General features: G+C 43.8%; 3 protein-coding genes across 6 annotated transcripts in view; 1 reads left to right on the top strand and 2 right to left on the bottom strand.

The window, feature by feature from the left end:
• Positions 1-4,592, bottom strand: part of RSF1 (remodeling and spacing factor 1) — a 60,282-nt gene extending 55,690 nt beyond the window's left edge. The window contains exon 1 of the mRNA XM_085066498.1: positions 4,225-4,592. Within this exon, the coding sequence (XP_084922624.1) occupies positions 4,225-4,423 (199 nt within the window). The 5' untranslated portion in view covers positions 4,424-4,592. The remainder of the gene's footprint in view (positions 1-4,224) is intronic.
• An 88-nt stretch (positions 4,593-4,680) lies between these two features.
• On the top strand, positions 4,681-12,640 carry AAMDC (adipogenesis associated Mth938 domain containing). Of its 2 annotated transcripts, XM_085066611.1 has the most exons (4): positions 4,681-4,781; positions 7,619-7,769; positions 11,440-11,535; positions 12,284-12,640. In XM_085066611.1, exons 2-4 carry the CDS (start codon positions 7,638-7,640, stop codon positions 12,422-12,424), a joined length of 369 nt encoding a protein of 122 aa, XP_084922737.1. In that variant the 5' UTR covers positions 4,681-4,781; positions 7,619-7,637; the 3' UTR covers positions 12,425-12,640. The 2 variants fall into 2 exon arrangements, with proteins under 2 accessions (XP_084922737.1, XP_084922728.1); XM_085066602.1 differs by lacking the exon at positions 4,681-4,781 and having other exon boundaries at positions 7,575-7,769.
• A 5,524-nt stretch (positions 12,641-18,164) lies between these two features.
• INTS4 (integrator complex subunit 4) overlaps positions 18,165-25,339 on the bottom strand; it is a 33,206-nt gene continuing 26,031 nt past the window's right edge. For all 3 annotated transcript variants that reach the window (XM_085066520.1, XM_085066530.1, XM_085066538.1), the window contains exons 19-23: positions 25,038-25,097; positions 23,228-23,387; positions 22,773-22,916; positions 21,968-22,088; positions 18,165-19,738 (exon numbers count right to left, since the gene is read on the bottom strand). In XM_085066520.1, the coding sequence (XP_084922646.1) occupies positions 19,545-19,738; positions 21,968-22,088; positions 22,773-22,916; positions 23,228-23,387; positions 25,038-25,097 (679 nt within the window). In that variant the 3' untranslated portion in view covers positions 18,165-19,544. The remainder of the gene's footprint in view (positions 19,739-21,967; positions 22,089-22,772; positions 22,917-23,227; positions 23,388-25,037; positions 25,098-25,339) is intronic.

Raw genomic sequence — 25,339 nt, 5'->3', positions numbered from 1 at the left:
AATGGAGCAGCCACAGCTTCTCTGGGCAACCTGTGCCTGTGAATACCAGGCTGCTTTTGTTATTGCTGAGCAGTGCTCACACAGAGCCAAGGCCTTTGCTGCTCCTCACCAACCCCAGCAGTGACAGGGCTGGAGATGCACAAGGACCTGGGAGGGGACACAGCCAGGACAGTTGACCCCAAATGACCCAAAACATAGCCAGACCATATGGTGTTGTGCTCAGCATGTAAAGCTGGGGCAATAAGAATGAACATTGGAATGTTGGTGTCTATCTTCCCAAGTCACCCTTACGTGTGATGAAGCCCTGCTGTCCTGATGGCTGAACACCTGCCTGCCCATGGGAAGTGGTGAACGAATTCCTCATTCTGCTTTCTCTAATGAACTATCTCAGCCCATTGGTTTGCTCACTTGTATCCTTCTGATTCTCTCCCCCATCCCACCAGCAGGGAGTGAGTGGCTGCACAGGCCTGAGTTGCCAACTGGGGTTAAACCGCAGCAGTCGCTTTCTAACAAACCCTACCAAAAACTATTTACATTCTGAGGCATATCAACTAGCAAATTTTGTGAGTTAACACTGTCACCGTCTTGACAGACACTCAACTTTACTCCTTCCTGAGACATTCAAGATTGTCAAAATTGCAACCCAAGTCACAACACTGTACTTAAAGCAATAATAAGCATCCATAAAGGCAAGATAATTATTCTTCATAAAATAAATTTTTTACCAGATAACTAGAGGTCTCATTACTTTCTTTGAATGATTGCAACTTTCAAATGAGCCACCAGACAGAAAAATTAAGGTATCTTATCACAGAGCTTTTGAAAGAAGACTATTTCCAGGTCTATCAGTTTATATCACTATTCAGTAGCAATGGGTGAAATCAACACCACACATCCTCATTCTCCCAATCAACTATGTTTTATATTACCCACTAAATCCCAACCTGTGTACAACTGGTTAAAGCATCCTACGTAATACAAGTTAATTTGATATATCAATTAGTCAGACTACTATTGAGAACTATTCATAGCTGAGCACTGCTGTCCTTACTATTTGTCTTGAAATTCTCAGTTAAGGAGAGGTAATACAGCAAAGTTCAAGCGCCATCTATACGATAACAAAAATCTAAAAACTCTCTGAAATAAGTGACAGCTTCCCAGCCCTCAGCATCCTTTCCTGTACAGGAAGGTTATACCTTGTTTCCTTAATAATGAGCAAGTACTTTGTTCTAATTATTAACAGGAAAGAAAATATGACTGTTATACAACTACTGAACAACATTCAAACTTAAGCTCCTCGTTTTCCTTGGGGCTCCTAATATAAAGGAAGTAACTTCTCCTGGCATCTCCCAAGAGTAAGTGCTCAGACAAGACAATGTAGGCCATGTTAAAAAAAAAAAGCCAACAAACAAAAACCACAAACAAAAAACCCACCAAAAACCTGTTTTTAAACTGCTGAGCATCAAAACCATTTTAAAGATAATTAAGAAAACACTTGAACTATTGATTCCCTTCCTTGATTGCAAAATTAACCTGAAGAGGAGTTACAAATAGGTGCAATGTGACAACTGAGATTTAAAACTTGCTCCAGTTTCTAAAAACTTTAGGAAAAAAACCCCAACACTTTGAGGTTCTGTAGCTATTTCCTTAGATTTGGTTATGTCACTGCAAATCCACTGTCAAGAAATGCTGGTATCAAAAGTGAAACTAACTGTATATTACAAACTGAAATCAAAACCCTTTTTGCATTCCAAGGAAAACAACACAGAGTTGTAAATAACAGATGTTGTTCAGAAATAAAAGAACACCTTCAGTTTTCAATCAGTGTTTAGTAACTTTATGACTTGTACCCTTAAAAACACCATCTTGAGGACTACTTGAAGTAAAAATCACATAGACAAATCTAGTCACTGCAGCCATTTTCCCAAAAGTATAAAATACACCAGGTAACAGGAACCAGCACCACAGACCAAGCCCAATGAGCTGGTTTTATCAAGGAAAAAGATATCCAAAACATCCACCAATTATCACACAAAGCATCAAGAATTATCCAAGATGGTTTTCCACACCTCCTCTCTTTCTTTCTTAGAGATGAGAATTATCTCTACAATTACATCATCTACACCAGGCACAAGCAAAAAACCCCAGTACTTCAGACATTACATTTTCAGAAGCTCCCATTTGGGGGGGCTGTTCTACAGCTAGGAGAACAACCTGTCCCCTTCCAAACAGGAAGGGCCATACAAATAAAAGTTTAAAAATTTGACAAGCATCCAATCAACCCATAAAGCAAACTCCATAACACAAACATTTCAAAGCTTTTTAGAAAAAGAGTCATGCAGTAAACACTGCCCTCCTGATGACCCCATCAGACAACTGAAAGCAACCAGGAATTATGGTATTTAGGGTTTTTTAATAAAATGCAAATTCTTTAAACACAGGCCATTATCTCACCCTTTCAGTTTAATTTATGCTGCAGTTCACACAACGAAATTACTCTTAGACATCCACTCACTTTGCACCACACAGTAAGAGCATTAGTTTTCTTTGCAGACATCATTTAAAAATTACTGTTTTCACTAAAAATTCAAACTTTTAAATGTGTTGGTGGTTTTTAAGAAGTTTTGGAACAGTTTAACAAAACAACGTTTTTTCTAATAAATCCTTTACATAACACAAGAGGTACAGGAGAGGTGGGGAATTGAATCTAAATATATATTTTCCACGAAGTTAACCCTGTTTCAAGAAGTGTGTAGATTTCAGCTATCTATTTCATATCGACAGACAACATGAGGAGAAAACACACTCATCTTACTACATTCTATTTCAGCAGTGGCTGTTGAGAATTCACAGACAGGACACCTGCACTCAGCAAAACGCCACTTCCTTTACATGGAGGAAACACCTAGACGCCGATTCAATCACATCCCCCCTCTCCCCGCCTCAGACAGGGTGGGCTCGGCGGGGAAGGAGGCGAGAGCGAGCGCGTTTTGGGGAAAAAGCAGGGGCTGCCGGAGCGCAAGCAGCGCTAGCCGGGCTCCTCCAGCAGCAGGAAGTTTCCAAGGGGCCTTGCCGAGCATGCGCCCTGAGCTGCACGGGCTCCCTATGTGGCAAGAGTGCAGAGGCAACAACCAAACGAATAACAGAGACAAGAGATCAAGAGCAACAAGCTCCCTCCCCTCTGTATTCCTGCGGCCGCCTCCACACAGCCCTCCTTCCCCAGGCTGCTCGCTTGGCCCGGGCTCTCCCGCATCCATCGCGGGCAGCTGGGATTAGGGAGTCTGGCAACCAAACCTGCTACTGGAGAGGGAGGAGAGAGGAAGAACGGCTCGAAAGCAAACAGCGGAGTGCACAACCCATCCCTCCACCTCGCACGTCTCAGGTGGCGGCGGGGGAGCAGCAGCGAGCAGACACAGCTTGTCCCCCCCGCAACTGGAAGAAGGGATGGGGGAGGAGGAGGGGGGAGAAGAGAGGGATGGAGGTGGCACACAATGGCTGTCTGTGTTTGTGGGGAGGAGACGGCCCACAACAGCAGCCGGGGGGGGTTAGGGCTTCTCCGTGCCCCCCATTCCTCATCCCCCATACACGAGAGAAAGGCGGGGGGCACTGGGGATCAGGACGTTCCCGTGTGTTTGTATGTCTGTGTGTGTGTGTCCCCTTCTTGTTGCGGGGGAGAGGTAAAAATGGACAGGGATATTGGCGGGGGGAGGGCGGAGATAAGGCTATGAAGCACCCCCCAAGCTATGGGGAAGGGAGGAGGTGGAGGAGAGACCGGCGGCCAGCGCCAAGCCGAGCGAAAATAGTTATTTAGGCTTATCCCTCCTTTCTGCAAGGAGTCCCACCAGCAGAGAGCTCGGGAACGAACCCAGGGAAACGGGGGGGGAAGAGGGAGAGAGGGAGGGAGGGACGGAGGGGGTCACAGGCGGCACTGAGAGGGAAGAGAAGGGAGGGGAAAGTCCCCCACCTCCTTCCCGAGCCCGCAGCGGGGGGAGGCAGCTCTCCCCCCACCATACACACACAAATAGCTGCTCCCCCCCGAAAAAAGCAGGGAGAGAGGGCTCCCCTCCCCCCGGGAATCCCAGGCCCCTCCTCTCCCTCGGCGCGCTCCACCCCCGGGGCCGGGAGGAGGCGGGGGGGGACAGCCCCGGCCCCCCCTCCGCCCCCCAGGCCCCCCTCAGCCTGCCGCCCGGAGCGGGCGGGCGGGGAGGTACCCGAGTCGCTCACCCTGGTCTCCGGGCTCCTGCGGCGGCTGCAGGACGCGCTCCAGCTCGGGGAAGGGCAGCTCGGGCAGGTCCAGCAGGGCCCCGTAGCGCTCGAGGAAGGAGCAGACAACGGCGAAGTTGGGCCAGGAGCCCGGGCAGCGCGGGCCCGCCGGGGCAGGGGGCGGCAGGGATGGGGCCGGAGGAGCCGCCGCCGCCGCCATCTTGGACCTGGGGATGGAGAAGGAGCTGGGGAGGGGGAGGGAGGAGGGGGCGCTGCCGGGCCGGGCCGCCACTATCCCACAATGCACCGGGGGGACGGGGAAGGCAGGGGAGGGCAGGGGGCGGCGGCCAGAGCGGCGCGAGCCGGCTCCCCTCCGCCGCGCGCGGCGAGGGGGAATGAAAACAAGGCGGGGAAGGGGCGGGGACAGGCCCGCAGACTGACCAATCGAAAGGGGCGGAGGGCGGGGCCGGCGGGGAGCGCTGACCAGTGAGAGGCGGCATCGCCGCGGCCCCGCCCCTCCCCGCGGGGCCGGGCGGGGGCGGAGCGCGGCGGGGCGGTGGGGTCGCGCGCGCGGGGCGGTGAGTGGGGCGCGTGCGTGACGGGCCTGGGTGAGGGCGGCGGGCGGAGGGGGCGCGGGCGGCCGGGGGCTGTCCTGCTCCGTGTGCCCTGGTGTGCCCTGGTGTGCCCTGTGTGCCCTGTCACAGCCTGCCGTGCGGGGGGTCCTGAACTGCACCGCACCGCACCTTCTCCCTCCCTCCCAACCCCCCGCGGTGCTTCTCCGCGCTCTCTGTCCTCGTCTTGTTGCTCCGCTGTATTCACAGAGTGCTGCTCTCCCTCTTGTCCTACTGCCAGACCCCCGTGCCCTCCCCGCTTAACTGCCTTTGCAAGGCTTCCCAGCGAAAGGGGATTGCCGAATCGCCAAAGTGTGTTTTCCTCCCTCGTGAACTTGACACCTTCCCCCTCCCTGCACAGTCGATCTGAACTCCTCCCGTCCTTTCTGTTTGCCTTGCTGCTGTCAGTTCTCAATCCTGACCTGCCTCTGCCTGCTCAGTTCCCTGCAATGGGAAGTCGCCCACCTCCTAACCCAGCGCTGGAGAACAACGTTGTCTTCTGACACCTTGCAGTTTCACCAAAACTTCACGTACACCGATTTACTCTTCCACTGTTACCCTCTTCGGTCTCAGGTTGCCCCTTGGATTTTACGAAAGGTCCTTTCCTTCTGCAGTGTCGCAATAAAATATTACCTGGTGCACTGCACTCGTTCACCTCTTACTCCATTTGTTGCTGGTTACCTCCACAGAAGAAAGGTGGGCTGGCAACCTTAAAATCCACCAGCTTGCCCGACTGCAATTCAATCTCAATTTTCTTCCACATCCTTCTCAGCTGCTTTTGTCTTCTGCTGTCGTTAGCCACTGCTTCATTTCTCTCTTTCAGTAGAGTCTCCTGGCATAAACTTGCATTTTCCTCCTTTTTAGTTCTGCTTCCTTTATTTCTGATGGTTTTAAACTCTCATGGCTTTGCTTATAGAGTTCTGAGCCATTTATGCTCCTCATCTCTTTGTGTTTGTACCACTGCAGTTTACAAAAATTGCTATTTTAGGTTGTACTTGCAAGTAATTTAATTCAAGGTCTCTTTTGATCATAAATGTTACTGTATATTTTGATACTATACATTTCTCACAGTGAATAATTAAAAAAGAACATATAGATCCAAGCAAGTTTCAGTCCCCTCTAGCTGCTTGCCTGGCTTCCTGTTTGGCAGGACACATGTGCTTCACACAGGAGCAAGAAGGAAAAGAATTGCCCCACTATCCTGTGTGAGAAGCACCTCTGGCAAACTCAGTCCTGTGCTGAATCCAAAGTAATGCATTTCTTCCTTCATTTAGAAGGAAAAGATCCACTTCTGGCAATCCAAGGAGAGCACATCCTGTCTGGCAGTGCTGCATCTTTTGTAGCACGTGCAAGACAGGAAGGGAGGCTTCCACGAGGACTGGAAGCCTGCTCAGCCAAAGATTTCTCTTTTGCAAGGGCAGTGCCTTTAATCTGTGCCACCAGGGTTCATGTGGTGAATTTAAACAATTTGATTCCTGGTGAATGTAAACAATTAAAAAGTAAAGGATGGCAATCTGTGTCTGGAAGGATCTGCCACAGAGATTTTCTGGATTAGGCAGAGGTGGACCACTTTTTGCTGGAGAAACAACAAGTTTTCTTTGAAATCTGCATTTCAGACCATGTGAATTGGAAGGGCAGAAAGATTACTCTGCCCTGGAGATATGTCAGTGGACTGCCATGCTAGTCCAAAGCATTTCCAGGGTCTCATCACCCTGTGATTCCTCTCTTTTCATCTACTGCTAGCATCACCCCAGCAATCAGACTGCAGTACCATGAGGGACTGTGAGGAGGGCAAAGCTTCTGTGGTGAGCTGACATGGTGCCTTGTGAGGCAGAGTCCCTGCCCTGCTGGTGCCCAGCAGTGATTGCGGAAGCAGATCCCAACATCGCTGCGGCACACACCAAAAAGCAGCTGGACTACAGAAGCACTGATAAGGCTCTGTCAAGTTCTAGGCAGCAGACATCAAAGGAAGATGTGTACGAGTGGTTGGCTGCCAAAGGAAAAAAGGAGAAAATAAGCAGAGACTTAGAAAACATGACTGACGAAAAGTTTATTTAATCTAAATGAAAGAAAAAAACCAAACAAACAACTGAGGGAAATCCTCAAGAAAACAAAAAAAAAAGTGAGAAAGACAAAGATTAAGCTGTTCTATTTGTCCCCAACAGAAAGGATTAGAAATAATGGGTTTAAGTTGAAACAATGAAGATGGAGGTCAAACAATTAAAGTTCTTATTTGGATGTATAACTATTCTGGGAGACCTGGCCTCTGGCAGCAGTGTCTGGGGAAAGCCTAACCCCTTTACATCCCTGAAAGTCTTGTTTTCTATAGCAATATGACAGCAACACTGTTTAGTCCATGGCTTTACTGTTGGGTTTGTCTGGCATTTCTTTTTAACCTCATTTACCACTTTAATGGAGTGGCCAAAGAAATAGTATGGATTTCTGATGTTTTAGGAAATTATTGTCTTCATTGTTCATTTTAGGGAGAAGATTAAAACCCGGATGCGAGAGGATATTCTGGGACCTGATCCCTGTTGATAGTTTTAAAAGTTGAACATCCAATACTTGAACAGATTTAGCACGTAAAATGATTTGCCCAAAATCCTGCACAAAATCCCCAAGAGGACTGGTAATTCAACAAATCTGCTGATCCTCAGTTCAAGTCTGTTGTCACAAAATCATGTGGATAAAGTCTTTAATAGCATTTCCTTCCTAGCTCCTTGGGGCGAGGACAGAATTTTCCTTTTTTATTAACGTGCTGCATATGTTGGCCTGATGTTAAGTATTAAATATCCTTTTTCCAGACTTCAGTTCAACTTTGTGATGTCTTCCCCTGAAATTGCTTCCCTTTCTTGGGGTCAGATGAAGGTGAAAGGCTGCTCTACAACATATAAGGACTGCAAAGTGTGGCCTGGAGGAAGCCGAACGTGGGATTGGCGGGAAACTGGGACTGATGTAAGTTTGCTGTTTACTACCCTGCATTTAAAACAGGAGTCTGAGAATGGCCCAGAGAACATTGTTAAAGTTCCAGCCAGAAATTCAGTGAGTTGCCTTTCCCTTTCATCTAGCCATTAGATTTTCCTGGGAAGAACTGAGTGTATGTTTTGGAGGTGACTGTGTGGAGAGGTCAGAGGGCTGAAGTCGCACAACGTCCTACACGCAACAGGATGTAGCAACTGTTGCCCTGAGTTCTGACAGGCACCCTGACCAGACAACTCTCACACACTTTAGAGCTCTCAAACAACATTCTTCATCTGGTCAAGAGTGCAATTGTCATAAGATGCCAGTAACAACCGCTCTTCAGACTGTCTAAACAAAAGTTATCTTGTGTGAGATAGGAAAAGAAATTATGAGAAGTAAAAAAAAAAAATAGACAGTAACTGACCTTGCATGTTTGGAAGATAACAATGCATGTGGTTTAGTTTATATCCTTTTCCTTGGGGTCCCTTGTACTTATTTCAGAAGAAAAATATGCAGCTCCAGTGTCTCATGCATGAGTTTCTCCATGAAAAGCTCACAGGCTGGCTAATCACACAGTGACATCCCTTGGTAGCCATACACTCAGTGCTTGCCCTTGTAATTTTTAAAGTTTATTTGTAAATGCAATCAGAATTGCATGAAAGTACATGGAGCAGTATTGATGTTTCACATGTAGAAGCAGTATAGCATATATTACATTAGGAACTTGATGTTGATAATTCTCTCTATATTTGGGCTTACATTGGGATAGATAATTGGCTATAAAAAAAGTCCCATGCATTGAAAGCAAAAGTTAAAGCAAAAAATAACTATGTACTGACCAGGCCCAGCACCTACAGCTTTATCCACACAGAGGATGTAGCTCTGATGAATTCATTTTGACACAACTAAAGTGCAGAACCTTTGGGTTTTGCAACTTCATCTGTAACCTTTGGGGAAATAGAACTTTTTTAACCTGTCAGAGTTCAGTTTATGCAGAATATGTAACACCAAGAGAAAGGTGGTGCTGTCATGCAAAGATATCTGCACCTTGCAGAGCAAAAAGTAGCTGTGTATGTAACCTTTTAAAATGTATTTAATTTACGGTCTGTTTATAAAAAGCTTTTTCTAGACTGCATCTTCTGTCTTGAGAAAAACTGTAAAAAAGTTCATCTGGTCAGCACTGGAAACACTAGAATTCAACAGGTGCATTTTCTGCTCATTTTTTTACAATGGACTACAGTTTACCTACTTTTTTTTAAGCATGTATTTCCTGGAGGTAGCTGGAACTGAAGTGTGGAAAACAAGCAATGCTGGTCATGTCCTACACTTTAGTTGGAAATAAATTGCTTCTTTTCCTTCTCTGCTGTCACACTGCTGTCTAGTGGAGCATTCTTTCATCAGGAAAATTGTATAACTGGCCCTGCAAGGTTCTGTAACTAAGCACTAATAGTTATTGTGGCCTTAACCCTGGGGGATGAATGGCAGCCTCTCTCCCTGGCTGGCTGCATTTCAGTGCCATCTGCTAATGGCAGAAGAAAAGGAGTAGGTATACTGAAATGAAGGCCAGAGAACAGAACAGGCAAGAAAATCTGCTGTTAAATCAGCAATGATACAGTTATTTCATCGTGTTACGTTTCCTTTAGTAACAGTAGTTTCTTACTAGCATCAAAGTGTCTTGTATAACCAAAGAAAATCCTTTTGTTCCATGGCTTTAATGTCTCAGGAGTGCTTCTCACGTGACAGCAAACCCTCCCCGGCATTCTAATTACTGTAATTGCAGAAAAACATACCACTTCTTGTTGTCTAAGTTTTGAGTCTACTTAAAAAACCCCAAAGTAAAAGCATTGCCTGTGCTGTTATAACCATGTTCCTAGAGTGATTTGCTCTGAGAAAACTCTGCCTGTTGAAGTGACCTCTGCATTCCAGGTGTGGATATGGAATGTAAATGGACTAAGGGGAGCACAGCCTATGGTCCTGGCAGCCCAAAGGGCCAGACATGTCCTGGAGTGTGTTGAGCACAGCACAGCCGAGGGAGGTGCTCATCCCACTCTGCTCTGCACTGGAGCTGCCCTACCTCTTGCTTTGGGCACCTCAGTATGAGGAGGACATGAAACTGTTAGGCTGTGTTCCAAGGAGGATGACAAAGATGGTGAAAGGCCTTGAGAGCAAAGCTTATGAGGAGCAGCTGAGGTCACTTGGCTTGTTCATCTTGGAGGAGGCTGAGGGGTGACCTCATAACAGTCTACACTTTCCAGAGGCGGGGCAGTGCAGGGAAGGTGCTGATCTCCTCTCTGGTGACCAGCAGTAGGACCCACAGAAATGCAGTCAGGCTGCATCAGGGGATGTTCAGATGGGGTGTTAGGACAAGGCTTTTCACTGAGAGGGTGATTGGGCTCTGGAACAGGCTTCCCAGGGAAGTGGTCACAGAACAAGCTTGTCAAAGTTCAAGGAGCATCTGGATAATGCTCTTAAATAATGTAGTGTAGTTTAAAGCAGTCCTGTGAATGATTCTTATGGATCCCTTCCAACTTGAGGTATTCTATAATTCTGTGAACTTGGAGAACTATAAAGATGAATCATCTCTGTTACTGAAATTTCAGACACCAGCCATGCTAAAAGACTTCCTTGTGGAAGTGGCACTCTACCATGGAAGGCTTTTCTCACCTGCAACTTCAGGAGCTCAAGTGTTTGTTTCAGTGTGAAAAGTCTTACTTGCTCTGTTTTCCCCAAGTCCACCATGGCATTACCTACTTCAAGTGAGAAACTCATCTCAGATCTCTAGAAAACTTCAGAACTTCAGAATTCTACTTGAAAAAGGGGGAGAAATAGTATTCATGGTTTAAAAATAAAAATGCACACCAAAGAGAGGCCAAATTTTAGCCACAGGCTGTACAATATCTTACTCTCAACCATGTGGAGATACATAGAAACTGAATCCAGGAGAACTGGTGTAACATAATACTGTTTTACATTAACATTACAAGTGTATTTATGCATTCATATGTTTAAAGCATAATAGCAGTAAATGGGTATTCTTTAAAACTTCTGTTAATATACTGTGAAAGTTCCTTCTTTCCTTGAGGAGTTTAGTTTTAAATATTCCTTTCTCAAAATAAAGAATAGTGCAGAAATGGAAACTGTTAACTGAAATGAAGCTACCCAATACATTTCAGTCCTCTTTGGTGAGATTTGCAAAGTAAACGAGAAAATTATTTAATCATTTTAATTATTTGATGAGCTCTTTGTATTTAAAGTGAGTAAACTTTGGCTTGCAACAGTATTTCTTAAAAGGAGATTTTGTTAATTTGAAATTAGACAGCAGTATTCTGCAGTTTATTGATTTCAATTTAACTGTTAATATTTATAAAATGCCAGTAGTTAGACATAAATGTTTTAGAAATATGTAATGCGTATTTTTGGTTTTGACGGTTTAATAAGAAATTATAGTCTTGCTATCAATCAATTGACTGTCATCCTTCACCTGCATATTAAATATCTTTTTCAGTGTCTAATGTTACCTACTGTGTATATGTACGAAGAGGGTTGTGTTACATTTTGGTACTGCTAATTTACCCTGCTGCTGTGTGTTCAGGACATACAGACACAGCTTTCCTGGTTGATGCTGTCAGTACACAGACCATTATTTTCCTTCCCTGACACTTAGCATTCTCCAGGAGTGCAGCCAGCTGACCTTGAAGAAGTCGTCAAGAAGGGTGTTAAAACTATGGTGATTGGTCGTGGCATGAGTGAGGCTTTGCAGGTAGGTTTTTGTTCTGTGACAAGCATAAAAAGAACTGTTTGTTTTCCCTCTCCCTCTGATTAGGGAGAAAAAATTAAATCGATGATGCTTCACTGAGAGGGAAAAAATTGAGGATCAGTGTGAATGAGCTCCTGTCAGGGGTCCCTCAGCTCCTGAAAGAAACATCATTTGAGCTCCTCTGTATTACTGTCAATGTCAAGCAGTAAACAGGTTTATGTTCTGCTACAGGAGCAACTGAAACAAGGAGAGTTTTTCAGAATACCATTAGTCCTCTCTTCCTCCAATAGGTTACAACTGGCTCTTTAGCCTGCTGTAAATACTTTGATAATAAGGCATTTTTGTCACTGATGTTGCCAGGGTATCATGTCAGTAGATAAACTAGCTACAGAAAGCTCAGAAGTGCTAAGCTTTACTTGGTGAGAAGCAAGTCTTTAGCTTTCTGGTGGGATGAATAACACCTTCTTTAGATTAAATTCCTTTAGCTCCAGTTCTATTTATTTTTGTAAGAGGAGTGCATTTTAAAGTGTGCTAAGGAGATATGGGAGGTGTGTGTATAAAAGTAGCCTTACTGAAGAGGCAAAAAATCAAATCAATCTTAGAACTATCTGAGCATTATCATTTTGGCTACTGGCAGTTACTTAAGTCATGCTTTAACAAATGGCATCAGTACCTGCTTTTCTACAAGTCTTAAAATTTGAGGGGAAAACAATCCGATACTTGCTTTTCTGATTTCCTTTTCTTTTCTGAGGTTCCACCGTCCACTGTGGACTATCTGAAGAAGAACGGGATTGACGTGCTGGTGCTGCAAACGGAGAAGGCTGTGGCAGAGTACAATGCCCTGGCGGCTCAGGGTGTCAAAGTGGGTGGGGTTTTCCATTCCACCTGCTGAAGCGCAGCTCATCCCGCCTTCCCGGCCCCCAGCCAAATCACGGACACACCTCTGCTGAATCGAATTACACTCAGCAGAGTGTGAACTTACGTGCCAAGGCATTTGTGTGCTGACAAGCTAACATGCAAGCACGGTTTGCGAGCTCAGGATTTAAACAAATCGAGGGCTCACAAAAGGGGGGACTGTTGATGTAATTAAATTGTTTAATTACAGAATCATTTCCGTGTATTGTTGAGATTGACCTAATTTTCCTCTTAACGCTGTCCATAGTCTGGTTACTTAACTTTTTACCTGTTGACTAAATCAGGAGATTATGTTTTGAATACTTTTATTAGCAAATGGCCCAAAATTACATTATTGGCCATTGGAATGCAGCCATAAAATAGCTGATGAGCACAATCAAATGGTAGATATGAAGTGGTGGGAAACAAGTACTTTACCACCACTGCACAAATAAGATAAAAAAAATAAAAAGCAAACCCAGAACATGCAACTTTACCTCCTGCAAGTGACTTAAATCAGGGTATTTGCCAATTTATGAATATCACATAATGTAGCACTTTCAAATTTTTCATTGAACCTGGAGAAGGGGAAAAAAATGTCAACAGGGTATAAACATAAAACCTGTGCCTTAAAGAATGTTCTTAATTGCCAATTGGAAGGATTGAGTTGTCCAATACATACCTATTCGGAAGTTCCTACATGCTTAAAATCATCAGAAAGATGTGATACAAAATTAGAGTTTGCAGCATATAACATTGATCTGTAGGACATCAGTCTAAATTGCTGCTAGCAAGGCGCTGCTGGCAAGCTGGGGATGCATGTGAGAAGTATTACTGGTCGTCATTATCTGCTGATTTAAAGGTTGTGCCAACAAGCATATTATTACACTGAAGATTTAAAAAGTTCTCTTGGCTGCTGTTCTTGGTGGGCTTCTATCAATATTGCCAGTTATGAGTTACCTATTGTAGTTTTTTTTTCCCCACCAGGCTCACTATATCTCATTCTGTGCATAATAATTGTGTGTGTATTAATGGAAGTACCAAGATGAGGCTGTAAAAGCCCTGAGGCAGTTGGAGCTATCCAAGCAGCAATAGAGAGGCTTAGATTGATAGGAGAGCACAATGACTTTCCCAAGACGCACAAAATACTACATTCTTTTTCTGTTTATTTGCTCTAGTAATAATTTAGAACCTTTTATCTGATAAGATACAATGTGGTGTAAAAGCAAAGGGAAAGTGAGTACTTGAAAGTTTTATCTTGCAATCTTCTAATTACAGCAGTGTTTTCTGTTAGTGTAGGTCTATTTGAGGCAAAATCTTATATAACCCAGCAGGAACTGCCTTTCCAGCTGCATCTGTGTTCTCTGATGCAGCAGCTGGTATTATGCTCATTGTAGCTGCTGTGACATTTTTCTGAATAACTTGCCTGGTGTGAAGGAGAAGGTGAACTACTGACCCAGAAGACTGTGGTCATCCCAAGGGAATTCCAGCAGAACAAGTTCCTACCAGCCCACAGAGTGTGGAGACGTTTTGCACTAAATGTTGTTATCTGATAGTGAGGATGGTTTGACTCTCTTGAGTATTTTATCATGTATTTTATGAGCTTTTGGGCCTTAAGGCAGCCTCTAAAAGGAAGAGGCTTTGTAATGCTTTGGCTGAGAGGACACTGCAGTACTTAAAAAAATGGAAACATGCGCATTACAGTGTTAGAAGTTGAGCAAACACCTTATCTTTCTCCTCCAGGTCTGTTTTTTACATGTTTTTTTTAACATACTTTCATGTTAATGTAGCACATTAATGGTGATGCTACATTCACCAAAACTGCCCAGCCCAGGTCCTGCATTTGAGACAAATACTGTGGGCTCCTCACACTGCAGCTGCCACGATTTGTCCTCCCAAAAGGCATGCCGAGAGCAGAGCCTCTTTTGCAGTGCCAGGTGACTTTTAGAGGTGTACCTACCCAGCTTTGTGCTGCAGCCTCTTAATTCTTCCCTTCATTTGGCAACTGGTAGGATGCAGAAGATTCCACTTCCAAAACAGGGAGCTGCAGCGTGCAAAGAAATGGATTTCTTTTTTTAAAGGCAAACTGCTAAGTTTTACCACGACCAGTACAAAATTTTGGTGTCAACTAGGAGGTATCTGCTGCAAGTCTTTTCCATCCATGTCTTCTCTTGCTGCTCTCATCACAGCTTCCTGAGTCAGCGCTGTCAGTTCCCACAACAGCATCTGTTCCACTTCGGCTGCTCCAGTCACTGCAAGCCCGATTTCCTTCTTGGTGCCTGAAATTGCTTTGCTAGATGGTGGAAGCAGCTGGGATTGATTCATCAAAAAAATTCCAGCAGAGCTCAAACTGGTATCTTTGTTAAATTGCTGCTTTCAGCTAGAGCCATAAATAATTTGTTAAAATTACGGGCTCATTGCCCAAATCATGGGAATGCACTTTTATAGGGCAGGATTTCTCACATACACCACTGCTCTGCCTCCCACCAGGAAAAGGATCTCCCAGTAGGCAGTGAACTCCCACCCTGACACTGAAATTAAAGCTGAGCTGCGGCTGGGCTGGGAGCCAGGAAGATTCCACCCCAGCTCCTCTGCCGCTGAGTGGGTCAGTCCCCAGCCCTTATCTTTGTGAAGCAGCATGTGTGAGCTGGCAGCCAGGAGAAACAGGCCATAAAAGGCTCACAGACACCAAATGCAACACGACCAGCATTTCTAAGGGACATTGAGCAGCATTTGTGCAAAGCCTGGCATCCACAAACCTTCAAACTTTGTATTTTGAAGTCCCAGTGATACCCCATTAGCAAACTGTAAAGTGAAAAGACAGCCTTTTCTGCATTCCTGGTGTCTGTTACTAAGAATAAAATGGAAGATGCCAGTGAAATAAGATGAAAAAAGTGATTATAACTCAGACAAGCAAGACAGGATTCCAGAGGAAATCCAATTCTCTGAGCTTGAACCCAAGGTGATGACCTGTACAGTATGGTGGAGAGTGTAAGTCTGATGAGGGGCAGCCTGAGGGAGCTGGGGGTGTTTAGCCTGAAGGAGGCTCAGGAGGGACCTTATCACCCTCTGTAACTCCCTGAAGGGAGGATGTAGCCAGTGGGGGGGTCAGTAACAAGTGACAGGACAAGAGGAAACAGCCTCAAGTTGCACCAGAGTGTGTTTAGATTGGATATTAGGAAAAAAAAAAAGCTCTTCCCCACAAGTGTTGTCAGGCATTGGAACAGGCTGCCCAGGGAAGTGGTAGAATCACCAGCCCTGGAGGTGTTCAAAAGGTGTGTGGATATGGCACCTGTGGCCATGGCTTAGTGCTGGATGTATGGCTGTACTCAGGAGCTTTTCTAACCTAAATGATCCAGTGATGTCATACAGTCCTAATTTAAATGCATGCCCTGTTTTTTTCATTTTCCCAAGAACTTGCTTGGTACTTTTTGCAGTGTCTCTGCCCATTTACTTTTTTGGTACTTTTTAAAATAAGATAGGTGAAAGCCACACCAGGTCTGAATTAATGTCTCATAAGCTTCAACTTTGTTCCCAATACACTTATGCATTGTTTTACAAGCTCTTGACTCAATAATTGCATTATTTACTTCCAAATTTGCCCAATGAATTTCAGTGGATTCCAGCAACTGGGATATGAATTTTCCATTAAAAGCATTCAAAGCTGGGTTTCCCACATACACAGATGCCATATGTAAACCAAATCCAGGAAGTTAATGGTTAATAGGACAACACATTTTCAAACCACTAAGCCACCCCTCTTTCATGTGAGGTCAGCATTTTCCTTCTCTGCCAGATTCTTTTCCCTCTTCATTCCATCTGACTAGGAGGTATAATGCAGAGGTGAGAGGTGTTTGAACATTGTTGGTTTTTAGCAAATTATTTGCCCTTCCTTTGTAGATTGCTCAGTCTCCCTGTGACTGCAGCTGCACTGGCACCCTGTTCCTACACTTGGAACCATCTGAGAGAACAGAAACTCCCCGTACTTGGGTGTCTGTCATCTGAAGTCCTCTGTTCCCCCTTCAACAGAGATGAAAGATGCAAATTATCTTTGTGCATGACTAGAGCCCTTTGTTTTTCTTTTCATTCTGAGATCAATCATCTTATAAGCTATTGCAGTGCAGAAGCTCAACAATTATCTAGAATTAAAGGACAACGGGTGAATGGCATGAATGCCTCTGAGACGACACAAACAGCATGAACTCTAGTATTTTTGAGAGCAGAAAAGCTAAATGTCTCAAGCCTGGGGACGGAAAGAAAAAGTCAACATCTGGATTTCAACAACTACAATAACCCGTGATTTTATACCAATTTCCTATTCTCTGTATGTTGACACATGGTGTGAAATGGGCAGTCCCAAGCACAAATACAAGCTGGGTGGAGAACGGATTGAGAGCAGCCCTGAGGGGGCAACACTGTGGGGGTATTAGTGGGTGTGCACTCAACATGACCCAGCAATGTGCACTGGCAGCCCAGAACAGACATAGCTGCCCTCCTGGGTTGCATATGGGCAGGATGTCAACGGGGGGAAATGTCCCCCTCTACTCAACTCTGGTGAGACCCCACCTGGAAGGCTGCATCCAGCTCTGGGGCCCCCTACATAAGGATGTGGACAGGTGGAGTAAGTCCACAGAAGGCCAAGAAAATGCTGAAAGGGCAGAATTGGGGTTGTTCACCCTGGAGAAGGGAAGGCTCTGGGGAAACCTGAGAGCTCCATCCAGTACCTGAAGGGGCTAGAAAAGATCTGAAGGGAGATTTTTGACAAGGGCATGGGGTAACAGGACAAGGGGGAATGGCTTTAACCTGGAAAGAGGGAAGGTTTAGATTAGATGATTAATTAGTCATCTACTTGCACAGGTGAAACTGAAGAAGGAAATGAGAAGCTGTGATTTCTTCCATGATCCAAACCAGGAATCAGAGAAAAATCTACAAAAGAGAAGCCAACTGTGGAATGCTCTCATTAGGAGATTGGAAATGTTCACAGCATCCATACATTTTCAGCTTGTTTTAGGCATCTTGAAATTCCAGATGGAAGAATTTTTCCACAGCCCTATGGTATTTGATTCTCAGTGGCAATACAGAAGGCACTCACTCTTTGCCTGGTATGTTATATGGAATGAGCTCAAGGACAGCATGAGGGGAAGAAAATAGTAGAAATTTGATCCAGTAATTAGAAAAAGAGAGAAAGATGCCAGAACTTTGATATTGAAAATATCCGTTGTGCCTACCACAGCATCCTTTGTGGTCTGGAGCCTATGGACACCATTTAAATTAGAAACTTTACTGAGATGACAAACTGCAAGAAATACTAGTGAAGTGCAAAAAGAAGAAAAAAGAAAAAAGAAAGTCTGTAATGAGCTCACTCAACTTGTCAAGTATCTGCACAGACACAGCTTCCTAATGAGAGATACATCAACCCTGTCGGCTGGGAACTGAGCTGAGGATGCGAAAGACAAGTCAGACAGTAACACTCAGCTGTCAGATGGGCAGGAGATTTTCAAAGCAGTGCCCTAAAGGTGAAACACCAAAACCCAGTTTGTTAGAGCAGAAGCACTACAAAAGTATATTTAATTCAAGAATACCTAAAGCAGCAGCAAAGTTTTATGGCTATGAGCCTTTGGGCCACAACTTACCAGTGATAAAAGTTAAAATCAGAAAAAACATGCAGTAATCTTATTAGCCAAGAACCATGCAGGCATCTATGTTCACTCATACAATAAAAATGAAACAGAATAGCATGAGTTTTCCAATTTTATTGTAGGAAAGCATGTGAGGGGTTATTTACACTAAATACAACTGGAAAGTATTTCTTTACTGTTTTGTTTACTTGCTAAAAATACATCTTTTTTTAAAAAGACAAAAACCCCAACTGATTATGAACTGATTGATTTGGCTGCTGCACTAGAATGTTTCACACATTAGGTCCTCCCAAAAAATCCTACCAAAAGATTGCTACAAATCATAGGAAGTTTCTCAGTCCGCTAAGCCTGGCGCACAGAAGCGATGAACAGACACATTCTGACAGGAAAGCCAGATGGATCATGTTTTAACTAAATTCTTGTCCCTACATACTCCCAGCTCACCTCCAGAGGGGAACACTGACAAGCTGCCCAACTGCTGCTGAACAGAGTGTGTTCGGCTACTTCGACTGACAAGACAGACTCTGAGTGCCAAAAGTGCTGCTGAATTGAAAAACATAGATTTTCACATCCCACCAAGACTGGTACAGGCCAGGATCATCACAAAGAAACAGATCCTTAGTGGATCCTAAGTGGAAAACTTAGTGGGATGTGGTTAGGAATTTTCCAACTGATACCTAATCACGTTGTCCCTCAAGCTGTACAAAGGTGCAACAGGAGACAAAATGCTTTGTTGCTGGAGTTCAGTTAAACTCCATGTCCCGCTGACTGAAGTTCTGCAACCTGCACAAACAGGCTCCTCCTGCCCCTGCACCATGAACAACCTGTGCCCTCCTCAGAGCTGGACCAGCTTCAGTACAGCTGTAGAAGATGTAAAACAGCAACTGGCAATTTCCCTTTGAGGTGCTCTTTCCACACAGGAACAATAGTACCTTTTGGATTTTTTTTTTGTTAAGAAATGAGGTACCAGTGCACAAATTAAAGTTTTAGACATTAAAAAAAAAAAAAAGCCAAAAACCCCAAAACCAGAAACAAACCAATGACCTCCACAAAATACTGAACTCCTCAGCTTCACTTCAGAGTACTGTAAAAATAATATTGATTTATCTACCCATGCATTTACATAGTAAATACATAGCAGAAAACCTAGAGGCCTTGGAGAGAGACTTTTGATAGGTAAAAACTGAAGGTACAGCCCAGTGAAATTACTACTGAAATGTTGATTGAGAACTGTCCTGTTTCTGTTGAATCAATTTAGAAAAATCTGCATTTTCTTGAAACCACTCCTAACTAGCTGAGTAACTCCTGCATTTGCCTGCTGCTTAGGAGACCAGCTGTTCTTCAGCAGCTTTATTTTGACATCTGACTCCCTTTATGCACATAAAGGCTGTTTTGGCTTGGTTTGCTATCTTGGACTCAGCATCTTGTTTTCATGTAACCCAACAAACCCCATAAACAGGTTTCTTTCAGCACCAGCCTTTACCGCCTGGCAGGTTTGGGCATTATATACACCTTGACAGGTTTGCTGAAGGGAATGGTCCCCTCTATGCCATTTTCAGAGGGTGAGAGAGTCTCCAAGCTCTCATTCCAGGTAGATTTAGGAATTCTGGTAGATGCTTTGCTCCTGTTAGAATTGTAGGCCAGCAGCAATCGCACTTCAATCTGGCATGGCTCTGCAGAGAAAAAACACAGAACAATCCAAACGTGATTGTCATTGCACAGTGAACAATCAACACCAAATGAATTTTAAATCTCATGTATGCTGGTTAAGTACCGAGCTGTTCTGGGCTGACCAGAATCCAGTCTAGTGTTTGAAAACAAACCTCTGGCATAACATTCAGTACAGCAGAACTAAGGACTGTTCTAGGTTCATCGCCTTCTCTTCATCATCACTTAAAAAAATCTTACCACTGACTTAGAACTTGCGACTTTCAAAAATAACTGTTCAAAAGTAACTCCAATGAATTAGTAACAATTGATAAATACCCCCACAGAACTAGCAGGCCCTGCTCACTATATTTATGTCAAGATCAATCCAGATGCCATCTGGTAAGACTTGTGGCACAGGAGATTACCTGAAGATACTTTTTTGTTGGAAGTTTTCACATGCCAGACAGCCTCTTCCTCTCTTTCACCAACTCTGCAGCTGGGCAGAGCAAGGTTCCTACCACTGTCCATAAGATGATTTCACTCTACTCTTCTCACAGTGGTCAAAACTGTGGGTTTCAGTATACATACTATTACTCTGGACTTACTGCTGGACTTACATCCCAAACAAAATTCTCCTTTCTAGACTGAAAGCCAGATTTATTTAGGTTTTCTTTATGGACTATACTGGTTTGGGCTGGGATGAAGTTAATTTTCCTTCATAGTAGCTCACATGATGCCTTGTTTTGGATTTTGCTGCACAGTGTCATGCCCATGAGTTTTCTCACATTGCCCTTCTGATTCTCTTCCCTGTCCCACTGGGGAGTGAGCACCAGGTGGTATGTGGGGCTCAACTGTATACCAGGGATAACCTACAATAGGACCACATTAACAAAAGCTACATGAAACCTGATGAAACCCACAGGATTTCAAGATGCCATGTCCATGTGCAGTGGGTCTCCAGCTGAGACATCATCAGCACCAGACAGTACACAAGAAATAATCCTTTTGTGCAGTCACTCAATGGTTCAGCCCTGAGTTCACCTTTTCGTCACTCCACCAACTCTTATTTGCAGCCTGCAGTCACCTCTTCCACTTAATCCATGCTTTGCACTTGGGCATTCTCCTTCCCAAGCACACTCTTTCTACTGGCCTTTAACGAGTTTCATGGTATTGAATTAAGGCAATTTCTCCACTCTGAATTCTGACCCTGTTTCCTGAGCCCCTCCCAGCTCAGTTTCTTCCCCTTGTGCCTAGAGGAGACACCAGAACAGAATCGCTTAGGGCCATGCTTAAAATGCCCTTCCAGTGAATGCTGCAAAAGTAGAAACAAGGACTTCATTCAGCCCCTTTTGGTGAAGTACAGCATCAACCCTTAAACCCAGATACTTCCAGTCCTAAAAACGGTACCATATTTTCTTCCCCAAAACAAAACAAAGACAGCAGGATGAGTGACTACTCCATGGAAGTACTAGATAAAAAAAGAAGTATGTGAAGGATTAGGGCAATAAACAAAATCCTGTTGGTTAAAAAAAGAATAAAAACCCACCAAATGCAACGAAAAATTGCTCATAAAAAAGCCCTTTCAGAGGAACCCCCTACATTGCAATAAAAATCTAGGGATTAAAATAAAACAGGACAAAGGGAGCTGTGAATGAAATACACTCTGCTTTTGATGTTTGAGGTTCACAAGCCAGTTACTGAAGTGCTTCCATGGGCAAGTGTGAACATCAACTGAGATTGAAGGTGAATGTTAGAGTCATATCATCATCAGAGCTAAAGGGTGGGTTTTTAGGGCATTTGAAGGGTGAAAGTTGAATCAGAGTGAAACTGTACTGCTGTACTGTACAGTTTGTAAGGTTCTCTGCCATGCTTAAAAACCTGTCAGACCCAAAACAATGCCTTACAGGGAGTCAGTTTACTGTGCCCCCTTGCCTTTACCTGAGGATGCAGACCTGGCTCCTACAGCTGACCTTGCTCTGCACACAAGTGGGTGACCTCACTTTGAACATGGCTCTCATGGGAAGGCTTCCAGGGCTCTCCCAAAACAGCAGCCCCTCTAATCCCCTACACAGCAGCAGTGCCCTGGTAAACAGGGAGCTCTAACTGCTCAAAGGCCTGATGAACACCAAGGGCACCACCAACCACAGCTGGAGAGTCCAGGATCCTCAGAGCTCCCCAGATTGTGGGCATGTAACTTGTGTCTAATGAAAGTGCAGCCACACAACCTCGTTAACTCGTATCATCAATGTTACCTGTCCAGGCTGTGTGCGAGAGGTAAACCTGAGTTATCAGCCTGTGCCTCCCAGGGCCAGGATTTCGGAAGTCAGCTGGTTTAGGATGGATTAGCTGTGCTTGTCCATCTGGATACAACACCTAGAGGGGAACAAAAAAAAAAAAAAAAAAAAAAAAAAAAAGGAAATAACTAAGTGACCACTGGACTGGAGATCTGCCCAGTGCATTATCTGGATGGTTTTGAGTTGGGAAGGCAAGAAGGTGAGCTCTAGCTTGGAGCCAGAAGTTCAGCTGCCCCAGATATAACAACCACAGCATGGGTGGAAAAAAGCCCACACTGACATCAGCTTCTTCCTCTGCATTGTAACTGAGGTTCTTGTTTCTTTGTTGTACAGTGGCATTGCATAGTTTACTTGGATCTTACTAATCCTACTTTCTCAGCTGCATCTAAAACTAGTGATTCAGCAGCAGGAAGCTGGAAATACAGAGAGCTAAGACCCTGCATATTTTTGTGTCATTCAGAACAACTTCTTTTGCTCCTCCTCCTCCCACTAGACCAGCTGGAAGTTCACCACCATTTATTGGTGCTCGTGTCCATAATGTGCTCAGCACATGTGGAATCACAGAATGACATCCAAGTGCTCAAAACAAACTCTCAGAAATGCACCCAAGTAAACTCAGCACACTACAGACAAACCAGTTTCTGAATGTGAGTGCAAAACACAGAAATGCAGCACTGTTACTAACGAAGTGTATAATTATTTGCAATCCAGAAGTATTGACATCCTTAAAGAAACTCCCCCCAAGACACAATCTTGTTCCTACCTGAACTTTAACAGTTCCTTGGGGATCCTGCACGTGTTCCAGAGTTGCATCAACATCCAGTGCCACAACCAACCCTGATGTAAATCTCAGGGGATTATCAGATTCACCAGTAGGCTCAATGATATTTGCAGTGGCTCTATGGAGCTGTTAGGGGCAAAGTGATCGGCAAAAATAAGGAGATGGGGGAAAGTGGAAAGAAAAAAAAACCCTGTAATTACTACTATTTTTCTAGCAGAAACGTGCATGAACTTTGGATTTATTTTCATTACACTGCCAGAAATTACTAAATTTTCCATGTTTTTAGCAGTAATCCTGAGGATGCTAGATAAGAAGACAAGGAAGTAACACTTGTGTCTGACCAAGATCCTGAATTTTATAGCTTCATGGTATATTAGGAACTAGTTGGATGCCAAGAGAGTCCACAATATTGCATTTTAATTTTCTGTTAAACCAACCTGCTCTGGAAGAGGAAGGTGGAGAAAGGTACTTTGCCGCAGTGTTGTCTGAAGAATCTTGACCACTTCTGAAGGCTTGGATGTCACAAGTCTGGGCATTAAGTCCAGCAATTTATCTACAAAACTGCCTTGCATATGTGGGAGCTCAGAGATGAAACATCTGCATAAAAAATAAATTAAAAATCAAATACTTTTTTCAACTTTTTCCATAGTATTGTTATTTTTAGTCAAGCTACTTAATGCTTATATTTAGTTATAATGACAGAATTGGATACATATATTCCTCTTCTGATGTCTCATAAATAAGAGATGATTTTGGCTACTTCTGTTGGGACCATGCCTTGTGCTCAAACTGACACCATCAAGGTCAATGTGGTGTGGATAGAAGGTCAAGGGAGGTGATTTTTCCCCTCTTCATTTCCCTCTTGAGACTCCAACCCAAATACTGTGTCCAGTTCTGCAGCTCCTAGTGTAAGAAGGATAGAGGAGACCACCAAGATGCTCAGAGGACTGGAGTACCTCTGTTATGAAGACAGCCTGAGAGAATTGGGGCTGTTCAGCCTGAAGAAAAGAAGGCTATAGAGAAACCTCATTGCAAATTTTCAGTACTTAGAAAATACTAAGAGGGGGCTTACAAAAGAAGAGGGAAAGTAACATTTTACACAGGCAGATCATAGAACAAGGGAGAATGGTTTTAAACAACAAGAGAAAAGACGTAGATTAGATGTTAGGAGGAGACTCTTCACTGTGAGGGTGGTGAGACACAGGCATAGGTTACTCAGAGAAGCTGTGGACAACCCATCTCTGGAACTGTTCACGGCCAGGCTGGATGGGGCTCTGATCTAGTGGAAGGTGTCCCTGCCCTTGGCAGGGGAATTGGAAGAAGATGGTCCTTAACATCCCTTCCAACTTAAACCATTCTAAGATTCTGTGCTTCTATGACTCAGCAGGGAATTGGATAGCTAGTCCAGAGATACAGGTATTCTAGTTCTGATTAAATTCACATTTATTTATATTCCATATGCTTGGCAGTTGTGGCTGGTTAACTGATAAGAAAAGGGGACCAAATCTGCCCTACCCTAATGCCCAGCTAGAGCTAGAGAATAGAATTGTTAATTTCCTGTGTATCTTTTTTTCGCACTGAGTCTCAGGATCAGCAGAACTCATCACTATTTTGTAGAAGCAAAACCATAGAATGGTTTGGGTTGGAAGGGACCTTAAAGATCACCTAGTTCCAAACCACTGCCATGGGCAGGGACAGCTTTCACTAGAATCAATCTGTTCAAGCAAATTGACACTTAATACATCTACTCTCCCTGAATGTAAAGGTGACTACTAAGAGGTTGCAAAAGCAGTAGACAGGGCCAGGAAAGATACCACAGAATTCTTATCTGACTTATTACTACATGTTGAATACATCAAGGGTAATCTGGTTTTTTTATTAATTTTTGAAAGGTCAAATTGCTTTTAGGACTCCAGGAGACAGAATAACAAAAAAAAAAAATTCGGTATTTATCAAAATGGCATCCACTCAAAGTAGATAAACCCTTATAAAGACAAGAATAAAAATCAGTTTTTCTATAAAAAATTAATTTAGAGCACATGTTTCTGAAGAACTAGCATAACATGCCGATGTTAAGGACTTCAACTACAAAGGTTCTTCTTGCTTTATTATTATCCCATGACAGTTCCCAATGTAGGACAGCAGGGAAGAGATATATGAAGAGATGAAAAACAAAGTGAATATTCCCTGATGACAATGGTAGTGGGACTTCCTAATATAAAGTGAAGAAGCAAGGGAGTTTGTCACCTCTGAAAGGAATCCACTTCTTGGAGGAATTTTTCACACATCCCAAAAAGGGGTTCCACTCTGTAATGAAAATAATATTCCTTGGTTTACTTTTAAAGAAAGAAAAATGTCTCTATGGCTATAAGCACTTGGATGGTTTGGAATCCCGTTAAATCTTCTAACAACTAAAAGATCTTCCAGTTTTTGAAAAAAAAAAAAATAGTTCCTCACCTATATATATCCCCCTCCCACAAAAAAAATCCCCATTTGCATAAGGCACTATTAAGTTCCCAAAGCCACTGTTAGAAAATATTCCCCTTCCA

The sequence above is a fragment of the Lichenostomus cassidix genome, chromosome 1 (assembly GCF_008360975.1).
Source record: "Lichenostomus cassidix isolate B80296 chromosome 1, HeHo_3.0, whole genome shotgun sequence".
NCBI lineage: Eukaryota > Metazoa > Chordata > Aves > Passeriformes > Meliphagidae > Lichenostomus > Lichenostomus cassidix.
Note: the sequence above shows the minus strand (reverse complement) of the source record. Positions and strands in the feature narration are given on the sequence as shown.